General features: G+C 28.1%; 1 protein-coding gene across 3 annotated transcripts in view; it reads left to right on the top strand.

Moving 5' to 3' along the window:
- Positions 1 to 14,149, top strand: part of RhoGEF3 (Rho guanine nucleotide exchange factor 3) — a gene marked incomplete at its 5' end in the record, with an annotated part of 449,678 nt that overhangs the window by 194,420 nt on the left and 241,109 nt on the right. For all 3 annotated transcript variants that reach the window (XM_067046582.1, XM_067046581.1, XM_067046580.1), the window contains 1 exon segment: positions 3,566 to 3,814. In XM_067046582.1, the coding sequence (XP_066902683.1) occupies positions 3,566 to 3,814 (249 nt within the window).

Here is a 14,149-nt window from a genome sequence, read left to right as displayed (position 1 = left end):
ATGTCAAATCTGTTGTGAAAACAAGTATTATCTTACCACTATAGTTCTCTTAATCTATAAATATATGATGTGAGCAATCTAAAAAGAATTATTTGATAACATCCCCTGATAACAATAAGGGTTAAAGGACTTGGGATAACGCTCTTTTAGGAAACAGATATGATTAATGCCTCACTGTGCTAAATAAGGATATGGACATTTTTGTCAATCATAAAATTTAATTATTTATATTTTTAAACAGTGAATAAGAATAAAATTATGTTTCATGAATATTTTCCACCTTTTATTTAATTGAATATTTAAAATATTTGAGATGTTTACTGTTCAAGAGGCTTGCTGTATTAGTTGGTTTTTTTTTTTTTCTTGTTTATGTTTAGTTGTATCATGTTAGAGCATTCAGACATTGCATTATATTAGATCTATTGGTTAATTCTATGTAAACAATAATTGCTTGAGCTGTTTCGTAAGTTAGCAAAAATGCTATAGAAAGAGGCAGTATTGAAATTGGTGATTTCTCCTTTAACTTTCTAATTTGCTCATTTGAATTTTGTCTTAAATATTTATTTTACACTTAATTTTATGTTTGTTATCAGTTGTCTATTATTTGAAGTATTTTTTGTTAAAGCTGTCTGTTTGTGTACCTTTGTCTCCTAATTTTATAAAATTTCTTTTAGGGCTCCTTATAAGTTCTTTGCTCAATTGTACTGTCACATTTTTCTAATAAATCTTAAAGACTTATACGATAACTAAAATGTAAAATTATAATGGAATAGATAGAATGAACAAATGTATGTCGAACTTTGGAAATCTTAGTTTTAAAAGGAAATCTATTATCTAATAGTAATTTTACTAAAATCATTGACACACACATATATATATATATATACTTCATTGATGCTTCCTCTACTTATGAAAATTTATATATATATATATATATATATACGTTTCAGTTTACGTTTAATATAGGGAGACTGCCTTCATCTCCATTTCCTCTGCTGGTCTTTTTGTTTCCTTGTTTTGTGGATTTCTCCAAGGGTTTGATAGTACTTCTCTTGTTTCATGAGGAAGAGAAAGTCACTTTAAGTGACAATATAAATTTTGAGGAATGGCTCAGTGTCCAATTTATTAGAGCTATGACAAGCGATAATTTTATTAAAAATTCACATTAGATTTCCCCACTCAATTTATCTAAGACCAATTATTTATTTTAAAATTGTAAAAATATTCATGAGAATCTTTGCTATAATGTTATAGTGATGTTAACCTTTACCTGGTGAGGGGGATTTTTCAGATACAACTTGTGAAATGGAACCTCAAGATTTTTTAGTTTATTTATTCAATTAAAAATTCATTAAAGTATTATAATTATTCTTATCCTTAAACTTATAACATATCATGTCTTACTTCATTTAATATGTGCCATATGAAACGGATTTTATAAAAAAAAAAAAAAAATCTAAGGAATGAAATAGATAAAGTTTTTATATTTAACATTGTTATAGTTTGGTCAGAATACCTTATCAGTGTGGAGAAGAAACTTTTTTTTTTACATGTTTATCCTCTTGTTCCTCCATTGCAAAAATATTTTATTTTTTATTTATTTTATTTTTTTTTAGGAACATCCAAAACAATTGTGATAGTGATTATAAAACTGAATTAAATCTGATTTACTATGAAATCTGCTTCTTTGACTTCATCATCATCTGAGCTAGGAAATTATCCTCCATGAATTTATTTAACCCTCAGGAAATCTAATTTGTATTATTCATATGATCAATTTAGAAAATTACATGAAAACAAATATTTAAGAATAATTAAAATGCTGATGATAAAGTGATGTCTGTCAGACTCCTATAGTTTTTAAAAAATATATATGACCCCATTTCTGATATGCAGATGGATTATCTAGGGGATACTACCTTATTCTAATACCATGGTTGGGGGTTAAGTTTTCATTTTGAGGTACCATAACAGAAATAAAAGTAGACCCCCCTCCTCAGTCCGATTCAAACCGGAGTTTCAAACACTGCAGTTTCCACGTTACAACAATCTATGCGTACAAGTTACAGACAGCCCTAGACTCCTATAGCTTAACACAGGTAAAATCCTGACAGGGAAAACATGTTAAATACAAATCATTTATAACCAGAAAATGATCAGCATCCTCAAGGATTTTAATAAGTAATTGCTGATACCTTGAACTTTCATTAATTTCTGGGATCTTATGGACCCTACCTCACCAGTTAAAGGTTAATAATAGGTTATATTCACTAGGCATCTATAATTTTGTTGTCCTTGGACCTAATGAAAACCAGCAACTTAGGCCGAAAATTTGTCACACATTAAAATTGTAGGTATATTATCATACTGTGTGTCTCATTTCTAACCATACTCCCCAATATCTTATCCTTTATTTAAAACTTAATCATTCAGAACTCGTCAAATGTTCCATTTTAGTTACTATAATCAGTTTTTTTCATCATACATATCAGCTTTATTGTCTTTGTCTTTTTCATATTTTCATTTTATATTCTCTGGCTCTTTTTTTACTGTCCTTCGTGATTTTCTCATTTGTTCTGCTAATTTTCCTCAACTCCATTTTAGTTTATTTGAAATAACGTAATGCACTTATTGTCAGTAGTATGTGTCTATGTCAGGGTTTTGTTTTTATCCAGTACTATACCTGATTTTGTAGTTTTTATGTAATATTATATCCCCTATGTAATATGTCCCTTATGGTCAATTACAACTTGTGCTTATCAAACTTAACCTTGTTCCTTTTTCGTTATGTCTTTAGTTACCTAGTTAGTCCAGTATCTTTTGTAGTTCATTTATTGAATGTTTGAGATTATCCTGAAAATATTATTTGGACAATGTATTTCTGATTCATCCATCGATTTTGAGACATTTTTGATTATGTTGAACATTATGAATATTTTTTTTACTTTGATAACTCAAGTATAAGTGGGTATTCTGTATCAACGTTTTTAGATATGAAACACTGAAACAGTGCATTTTGACTTTCTAGGCTGACTGTTTTTTTTTACTATTATTTTTAATATTAGTTTGTACATATAATTTAAATCACAACAGCATAATAATTTAATATGATGAAAACTAAAATTGTTAGGTGAAAATAATCTTTGACATTACTCCAACTCGGGACAACCTAGACCCACACTGGTGACACTGACCTGGAGGAACTCCCACCACCTGTTAGGAATTATATGTTTGTGAAACTTCGTGTTAATTGTAATATATTATGTTACTATTCATATTTTTATTATGAGCTGAAACAAGATTTAATGTTGCCCTCTCCTACTAAAAATAGTATCTCCATCTGCTCTTCATTAGCAGGACTTTGATCAAGTTATAAGCTTTAGATTATAGACATTCTGTTGTGAATGATTAGTTTTGTTTATGTCTAATTATGGGATGTTGCTATTCACATTTTTATTTTTGGGAGAGGGGTTGGATTCATATGAATGATGTCAAATTCATGACTTACGATTAGTTATGATTTAATATTTTCTCTTGAAATAATCATCATGATTGGCTTGCCTAGGTTCCGAAGGAGCCCAGACCGCCATGAAGAGCTTATGTATAGAAGAGATGCTCTAGGTGCACCCGCTGCCCCTAAAGTAGACTCTGAGGATTGGCGTGCTGGGGTCCGATGGGAGCGTCCAGGCAGCGCCCCTGCTGCCCATGCCCAGCAACCTAACAGGATTACTGAGTCCTCTCAGCGATCACTCTCACTACCCAAGTGTTTCCAGTCAGGCCGTGAACAACCTAGACCACCTCGCGCTACCTATCAGTAAGTCTTTTATACATTTTTATCTTATTATGTTAGAAACAATTTTAGCATCTGATTTAGTTGTTTGAATTTCCTGAACTTTAACCACAGAAATGTTTATAATGTTCTTCTATAGCTCTTATAACAGACTGTTTACACCAGTAAAAATAGTAACTGGTAATATAGATTTTGTCATGACTTATGAAGTTTTTCTTTTAGGAAATTACTTGGAAATGATTAATTTCTATGTTCAGATTAATGTTAAAATAAAATTCAGTTCAGGAGCTTTGTATATCACCATTTAAGCTATGATAATTCATTACCCAAAAAAATCAAATATATGTTCTTAATATTTTAAAAAACAATAAAAAATCAGTGTACCATTCTAGAGATCTCATTTCAATCATTATGTAGGGTACCTATCTGATTTTTTCAGACTTCGAGAATTCTTTTGAGATGTCTCTAGAATGAAGCATTATTTTTTTAAAAATGGTGTAATGATTTTTTTGGGTGAGGGAATTATGAGTTATTCACATTTTAAGCACAATATTCAATCAAACGTTTAGGGATGAAGACATCTAATGTTTTTCTTCCATCTATAAACTAAAGTTTTTTTCTTATAATTTTTAATTTTAATGAATTTAAGAATTTTCCTTCCTAAAACAACTTTTGTTTTATCTTACTTTTTATTTTTATCAAAATATATCATTTTTCTATTTTGAACTTAGCTCACATTTATGATTTAATGCATCATCATTTCAAAGTGCTCTTGTTGAGGATGCCTGATTTTTTTTTTATGTGTTTATTAATTATTTTTGCCTTATTATGTTCAGCTAATAATGCCATTAACCTAATAAAGATACTCCTGTTAAAATAAGTATTTAAACATTAGTATTATTTTACCTTTTTGACAAAACAGAATATCACAGATATAAATTATTGGACTTATATAATTAGTATTCGACGGAAGGTGGCAGAAATAATTAATATACTCCCAGATATTTACATAAGTTATACATATTGTGATATAAGCTTTTAAAGTTATATTTTAATCTTGCTAACTTCTATTCTATGCTACATAACTGCATGTGGTTTTGAATTAGTCTGTTTGAGATTTATTTGCTAATGAATAATACATTTAAAATATTTGTACTGTAATTAAAAATTAACTTTTGTTTTTGTTTAAAAGTACACACCTCAAAAACCATATCGTGTTTGCTCTACTTTTAATTCCATTAATAGGAGAATAAAAGGTATAATTATATTAAGGAATACTAGAATTAATGAGTTTTATAAGTTCAGTGCAGTTAATTTTAAAATTTAATGATTTCTGTAGGAATACCAGCTCACTGTTCGCTCTACAAGTTTCAAGAGATTCCAAATTTAATTGTTTGAACAAAACCAGATTATCAATTTTAAAAGTATGATTTAATTTCTAATTAACAAATCATCAAAATATGTCATTTTTACACCTCTTCTGGACATTTTCTAATATAGAAATTTGAAATAAATAATGGGGAGATTTGGAGGAGCAGGAGTAGAATATAATATTTTATAGTATTAATACTGAAGTCTTTACGAAACCTTATAATAAAACTAAGCATTTCTAAAGCTCGAAATTTGAGGTAACTGTTCATTAAACCAGCGGTTTAATAAACTTCCCACAGTGGGTGCCCCAATTGTATGCCAGGGGGGCCACGAACATCATGTCATTTGAAAATGACATTTTCTTAAAATATTACATACACAAAAGGAAAACAAATATAGTAAAATTGTGAATGTACAGTACATTCCAGCATTTGCATTGTCCTGTTTTTTTTTTTAATTTTCCTGCATACTCGATCACTATAAAGATAATTGTGGCAACATTTTTAAAATTTTTTAGCTCAACAAGGGTGCTGCAAATTTTATTTATAACAACAAGGGTACTGTGATATTTTTTTTTTACCCATAGAGCATGCCATGGCAAAAAAAGTTTGGAAACTACTGCATTTTTTTTTTCCAAACCTCTAAAACAGAATATGATTAAAATAAAGCAATATACCTTATATACAATTCTTTGTCTCAGTTTTGTCCTTTTACAGGAGCAGTGCTCCATTCTAAGGAATGATTGATACAATATAATTTTTGAAATATTTGATTTTTAAATGAATGTTGTGCTGGAGTTCACTTTGTTTGCTGTCTTTTTCTAAGAACTAAAAACTAAAAATTAAAAATGTGTCTCCATCACTTTCTGAGTCAATAGCCGGGTTGTGGTGTTCTATTCTCTAAGTCCTACCAGCGAACTGGAGGTGGCCCTGGAGTCAACATCTGGAAGAGGGGATTGGTTTTTAAAATTGGAATTAGTCAAAGAATTTGACATGCCTCTGACCAATGAACTCAGGTACTGTGGGCAAATACTGGATTTTTTTTTTTTCTTACCTCCTAAAACAAATAAAAACAAACTAATTACAATATATACAAATTAAAAAATATATGTACATATGCCGGCGATTGAAAGCATCTTGTTTTGCCAGTAATATGGCATTGTAATTGTCGTCGGTGATGGCATGTGTTTGCCTTTCAAGCCCCCCTTGAAGGGAGGGGCTTTTTTTTTCTGATCCCTCTAAAACAGAAATAAAAAGTGAATTATTAAGTGCATTACTGTGAAAAAAGAAAAGTAATTCGTGGGGGAGGAGCTAAGGTACTGCATTAAACTTTAAACTTGATGAAAACGAACACCAATACATTTAGAGATATTTAGTTTCAGATCATTATTTAAATACCAAGTACATAAAGAGTTGAGGTTGCTTTGATAACCTATAGTTTAGTAGAAGGCTGATGATAATTGTCTTTTTTTGTTTAGTTTTTTATTGTTATGGTCACTACTTCAATTTAAAAATAATAGTTTTCTGATTTATTCATTAAAATTGTCCTGTATGGTGCTGCCATCAGTTATGAAAACAATGAACCAAAGTACAGTTGGTTTTGTTACCCAGACTAGGTAGTCTATTAACCTCTTTATATTTGCTTACCTGATGAAGCCAGTCCTGTTTTTATTTTATACATTTATGATAATATTCCTCAAGGCAATTGATTGCGCTTGGTAATTCCATGCAAAAGAAGGCCATGAGGAAGGTATTCAAATTAGGTTAGGGATTATTACTTAGTTGCTTAGGGAAGGTGAATGAAGAAAATACAATTATGTTAGAAGAGGACTTGATTGTTTTGCTTTTGATAAGTGGTAGTGAAGAAAATATCCATTAAAAAACTCCACTCACATAATGCTACTAGGAAAATTTATCTATCATATCCAGCAGTTTTAATCAAGAGATTATATTAATGAAAAACCATAATTTATGTAAATACAGTTTAGAAAATTTTTAAAAATACAATAGAAAATAACAGATTTTAAAAAAATATATTAGTATATGATATTTTAAATTAGGTTTCAATAATTACTTTATACATTTAAAGTAATTAATTATGTTAAAACTATCCCAGAATGCTTAATTTATTTATGAAAAAAGAGCTGTTATTTTCAGTACATCAAAATTTAAATTTCAGTATAACAAAATTTAAATTTCAATACATCTAAAATTTACAATAAATTTAAAACTTTAGATTTCTGAACAAATTTAAAACCTCTTTTAGAATCTTTTTTTTTTTTAATGTTGGTCTATTTCAACTTTACCAACTTATTTATTTATCTATGAAAATTTATTTAGAAAGGGTAAATTAAGACACATTTTAAAAAATAATAATATTATTAGTTTATAATGAATATTTTTTTAACTTCAAGAATTGAGAAGTTGTTGACAGTGTCTCAAAAACCAGAACAAAGTTTCAAAGGATTGTGTGTAACGAATAACATACCTTTAAAAGAACTTTTTCCTTGGTGATATTTCAAGTAATTAATTTACAAAATTTGTTTATTTATTTTTTAAACTATGAAGAACATATTTCATCAGAATAATCAAGATGTTGCCAATATCACAGGGTTAAATTTGTATTAAGTATGAAAATACCCTTATCACTTTCATCTTACTACAAGTTAGATAGTTAGACAAAGCTAAGCGAAGAACATGGTTAGAAAAGAAAAATCACCAAAGCATTGTGTTGAAAGAAAAAGAGATTTTGGGAATCAAAGAGGCTGGAAGAAAGAGATAAGAGAGAATTTTTCTGCTTTAGGGACTAAAAAAAGCAATGACCTTTTCCCCATAACAACAAAACTGTCTTTATTGTCTCTTATTTTCTGAAATATCATAAAAATATTAATTCTATAATAACGATCCTATTATACAAATTTGAAGCAAATTTAATTAGCTTTCATTTTAGTTCATAATATAATATTCAATGGCTCAATGGTTTTCTTTAAAATGGTGGCAAAACAAAAATGTTGATAAAAGGAATTTGAGGCTGGAAAAAATAACTCATGTTCTAGTTGTAATTATGATTTCTTTATTAAATTCTAAGAACCAGAATAAATATAGAATATAAAAAAAAAATTCATGTTATTACAATTTATTAATTACTACTTGGACAGTTTAAGCATTGAGTTCAATTATATTTTTATGTTCACCCAGTCTTTTAGTATAATTTAATAATTACGACTTGAATATTTTTTGTTTTCAAAATTTTGGTCTTAAGTTCCACTTGTCATTATTTTTGGTTAGCTGACATTTTTAAGAAAACCATTGAGCCTAAACATTTTCTTATCGGCTGAAATGAAAGCTAATTAAATTTATTTCAAATTCCTTTCGCATGAATGTTCCTCTCTGAATCAGTTAAAGTCTGAAATAATGTTCTAGTTCCAACAAAAGCAAACTTATTCTGGAAAACTGTTTTTTCTTTTATTATTTACATGATAGGTATTAAATTTTTTTATTTAGAACCCTGACATAAAATTCCTGTTGACCTGTTTGATCGCTCCAATGGACTGTTAGTTTCTTAAGCCGCATGAAAAACTCATAATTTTATAAAAATAAAACAAAAGAAGTTCTTGATTATACGAAAAAAAAAAAAAAAAAGTTTTCATAAAAATATTAATCGCTGAATAATCACTTAAACAATAAAATAATAAAATGGTACTGTTTAGTTATTACCTTATGTTCCTTAAAAAATCTGTTTATAAAATTAATTAGATTACTTTAGAATTCTTATTTTAAAGCCAAGCCCTCTTTTGATCGGCTTCTGAAACCCTAATTACTATTAAAGTTGTATTAAATAGATAGATATATTTATTTGGTCAAGCTCTCTTGCCTTGATCTATCTTCTTCATTAAGCTTGTATTTAATGATTTATTAATTATAAATAATGTTGGATGAAAACAATATTAGAACAAGTTTATTTTACTAGCATCTGTCATCTACAGTGATTTAAGCAGTTCTCAGCTCATATTTCTCTAGTTTTATTTTGTCATTCAGAAATTTATCAAAAATCATTGTTAGTCTTATTAAAAAAAAAAAAAGTTACCTTATTTTTAGTGCATAATCGAGTTATCTTGTCTTCAATTATAAGTTAAATTCCTTTATCATTAAATATGTTATATCATAATATAACATATATAATGAGATAGTTTGTCATATTGTTTTTCTCAATCTGAGTATTCAGTGGTTTTGTGTTTTCTAATAAGGTGTTTTCTGTGTTACTCGTGGAGTCCTATAAAAAATACTACTATTTCCACTTTATTGTCAAGTCTTTAATTTCTTTGGGAAAATAATGTATAATGTGTAAATTCAAGTTCTATATTTGACTCTGTCCCTATAGCATTTTCATATTTTTTTCATTATATTAAATATTTATTTTGTACCAACTTTTTCCTTTAAACATTTAATTGGGATCCTTGTTCAAACCAAAACTTATTTTTTACAACATCTATTTTTGTTAACTTGTATTATTTAGACTTGTAAAACATCCTTTTTATCAAAAGTTGTTCGTTACCAAAGTTTTAGTGACAAAATTTAGTTTTTGTTTTATATTATGGCATAAATCCTGTTGATTGTCAAAGCCTTTTGTAACAAAAGTAATGAAAATTGACGATTGCAATTTTTGAATAGTAGTGAGAGGTGATCAAATTTCCTAAATAATCAATAATACATTTGTATTATTGATTATTTAGTAGAATATTATAATTTTGTTTTCAATGGTTAGATAATTAATATATTCTGTTATTATATCATCTGTGAGCTTGGATGCTTACCACATCACCTCCTTATAAAACCAATGGTGAAGTAACATTACTTCCTAACCTAGTCTAGAACACAAGACCCTTCATGAGTGTTACAGGATGTCTTTTAATTATTATAAAAATGCTATTCTAAATCCAATTTTTGATTTAATTTTTATGTGCATAAATTGACATTATTAATTTTTTTTTTATGAGATGGTAGGAATTAACAAAAGATTTTTAAAAAATTGTGTCTAATCCAATTTTGATGGCATTGAATCCCATATAACTCACCATTCAGAAATTTCTAATTTATATTTGGTGGCCCACAAGATTTTGACTTCTGGTTTCAAGAAGTTACAATGGGCATTAAAACTAGTAAAATCTTTCCACTTATCTAGTAACTAGATTAAAATTATTATTTTTAGTAGGTTATACAGTGTATTAAACTATTCATTACTAACCATTCACTTGTCGTCATTACACTCTGGAAATGTTTTTTAATTTTTTTTCTTGAAATTTACAACTGCATTTAAGCTGAAAACACATGTAAATGTGATATGCTATAACAGCATGAGTGATTTGTGAAGAAACTACACTTTGGTATCCCTCCATTAACATTATACTTTAGAAGGTCTAGAGGTCATATTCTTTTCAGACATTTCAGAAGACTATTAGGAATATGAAGAAGCAATATTAGAAACTATTGGATCTGAGTGGTTAAGGTCTTAATTATGGAAGGATTGATTTCTGTTTTGGACTCATCAGCTTCATATGGAGCATTAAAGTCTTTGTGGGTTATTTTATTTGGTACAAAGTAAGGAGCATTGAGGATTTTAGATTGTAAGGATTGGAAGTAAGAGAAATTCGATGGTTTATTGGAGCCCCGAAGCTCAACTCTGTATGTCAAAACAGTCTCTATTCATATAAATCATTCTTTTGTAACTGATTGGATGTTTAGATCATTTGTCGAGTAAATATTGTGACAATCAGATTCGACATGCAGTTTCCTGTCTTTTCGATCTTGTAGGAGGATTTCAAGTTATTCATTTTTCAAGAATTGGTTCAAAGTAGCGGATATGTTAAGAAATTAATTTTTTTTATTATGTAATATTCCATTCTGTCTTATTTTTTTCCACACAACAATGATATTATGGATCATAGAGCTCATTCACACCATATTTACAAATATATAAATTAAATGATAACAAAATAAGAAATAGAAGAGAAAAAAGTACATAAATAAATAAAAAACATATTTAAACTTAAAGTAAAATAATATCTTAACACAATCATTCCTATTTACATTATTAATATTCAACTTGGGGAACTCTGAAGTGAGCTCTTCCCCCCATTTGTGGTGGAAAGAAAAGAAAGAAATCAGAAGATAATTTGACACATAATTTATAATTTGACATCTATTTATGTTTTCTTAACCCCAATCTTTTAAAATACTTTCAAGGATTTTTTTGAGCGATTTTATTTAGACTGTATCACAAATATATTTTAAGGTGTTTTCTGTTTAAATGTTTCTTCTTTAGTTGGTTATATCTTGCTACTAATATCACTCAACCTGGATGATCAGGCATTGTAATTAAATTGCCCCTTGAACTAGTAAAAGTTTTTCTTTAGGTCAATTAATAAATACTTATACCATTTAAATTGTTCAAGCTTTAATGTGCTTCCACCGAACTGCGGAATTAAATACTCAGCCTTTGGCGATTGTTGTGACCAGGATTATAGCGTAATCAGCAAAGATAATAAACGCATTGAGGCAGTTTTCTCCATCGGGACGTTATCTGTGACTCAAAAGGAGAAAACATTTGTAGAGCAATATCTTAGAAAACGCGTTTTATTGTCTGCGTGTAAAATAAGTCTCTTGCATATTATTGGTGGCTAAATTGGCCGTTTTGTTTGAATTAAATAAAAAATTGGAAAATAATAATTTATAGTCATAATTAATACAAAATAAAAAACTATGAATTAAATAGATATTTAATTAATTATTTCTTTTAGCTAGAATTGACTTCATCCAAGGGAGTAAATACTTTATTTCCATGAGTTAATTAATTAAAAAGAGCCTTAAAAAGTAATAATTTCAAAGTTTCATTCTCTTTCAAACAGTTAAATGTTAACTACTTTCGTTTAATTATTTTTTGTTATTAATCAATGAAGCATGAGAACTCCCAAAATTAGTTTAAAAGAACATCGATAGTTATAATGATGCGTAAATTGTTGTCCATGGATATTATATGAGAATGTATTGCGATAAATGAAGAATAAAAAGAAATTAAACTTATTTATTAGTACCAACATTTCGGCTTGAATTTTAGGCCTTCATCAATGCTAAGAATAAAAAGAACGAATTCACAGCTATAATGAGTGAAAGGAATTATAGAAAAACTGTAAAATGACAAGATAATAAATAATAGGGGTATTCAGTATCTTAAGTTTAACACGTTAAACCGAAAAACTCATACTAAATGGAGAAAACTTCCTTCTTTTACCATGTTAAACCGATATAACATATAACAATGTTAAGAGTCTCTTACTAGGTATTTTAAATGGAGAATGGCGTCACGCAACAGACCAGCTAAGCTCGTTTGTGTCGTAGTATTTTGTTTGTTTATTGTTGTAGTAACAAGCAATGTAGTATTATATATATTACTTCCTCGTAGTTTTTGTTTTAATTGTGTTAGGATTGTTTTGGATGTTTTTATAGTGCATGTTATAAAACAATGTATGACAATAATTATAATGCAATGACAGTTGTCAATTAGCTCATCTTGACTCTCTTCCTCGAAATTTACAAAATCAACACGGCACTGAGGGGCCATATTTTCACACAACTTCCACTTTAGGCATGTTGTAGTAAATTACTATAATCAAAACTTAGAAGTAAACAATAACATGAAGTTTTGGAAGGAAAGGTTATAAAACAAGTTGCTCTGAAAATTCGCTAGAAACTCTCCTGCATTTAACATTTAACATGACTTTAAATAGGGCTGCTCACAATCCTATCCTTATAACATTTAGAATGGTAAAACATTTTACATTTAACACAACATCATGAATACCCGAATAAGGTACATGAGTAGAATTATAAGATAAAATATAATACTGTGTATTATAAATATTTCTTCTAATTCTACTCATGTACCTATACTATCAATCATCTTCTGATTTTATAATTATTTTATACTTTTATTCATTATTTCTCGTTTGTTGTTCTTAGCCCTGATGAAGGCCTGAAATACTGGCCGAAACGTCCCCACTAATAAATAATTTTGACTAATTTGTGATCTTTACTGACTGTATCCCCAACGATCTTCTCTTCATAGTTAACTATACTACGACAAACAACAGTTGAGCACTTTCACATTATATACAGTTAAAACTGATCGATATAATATTAATCATTGCTGTACTTAATTTATTTTTAATTTTATAGTTACTTCAATGTTTTATTTAATCTAATGTAAACACACTTTACCTTAATATATCTTAAAAATCCGATTTGTTGCATGAAATAATTAAGTCTTTTTCAAGATTTGAATTAAATGTTTTTAATTGAATTATAATTACGACTAATTATTTCAAATGATTTAGGTGTTGCCTTCTTACTATCAAAGGTAAGAAAGCTTAGTATTCATGTCGGAAAGGATATGAATGTTAGAACTTAAAATCACGATTTAAAAATCAAGGAACTATCTGTTCACTAAAAAATAAAACAATTTATTCTCTTTTTTAGACGTTTTATTATTAATAAAATTTATTAATAATTTCGAATACTTAAAAAAAAATAATGAAACTATTTTTTTTTACAATAAAACAACTATACAGGTAATGATTCGCGACTTTATTGTTCTTATATTTTTCTATTGTTATAATTTCTTTTAAGTTCCGTTAGAATTTTTTTTAATGATTTTAGGTGTATCAAATGTGAATGTAAGTCCTATTTTTCTGAAAAACAGGTTTATTAAGTTTTCACCACACGTTTCAGATTGACTGGACATAGATTCAAATTCGATGCACTTAAAATCATACACCGGGAAAAAACTATAAAAAATATAAGAATCGAGCTATTAACAAAAAAATCATGCATACAAAATTTTAATTAGTGTTATTCAAATCTCATAATGCATAAGACACAACTACCAATAAAAAAAATTGATAAGATGCAGAACAGAAATAAACAAACTATATAT

Source organism: Halyomorpha halys, unplaced genomic scaffold (assembly GCF_000696795.3).
Source record: "Halyomorpha halys isolate HHAL.00 unplaced genomic scaffold, Hhal_1.1 Scaffold378.1, whole genome shotgun sequence".
In the NCBI taxonomy this organism is placed as follows: domain Eukaryota; kingdom Metazoa; phylum Arthropoda; class Insecta; order Hemiptera; family Pentatomidae; genus Halyomorpha; species Halyomorpha halys.
Note: the sequence above shows the minus strand (reverse complement) of the source record. Positions and strands in the feature narration are given on the sequence as shown.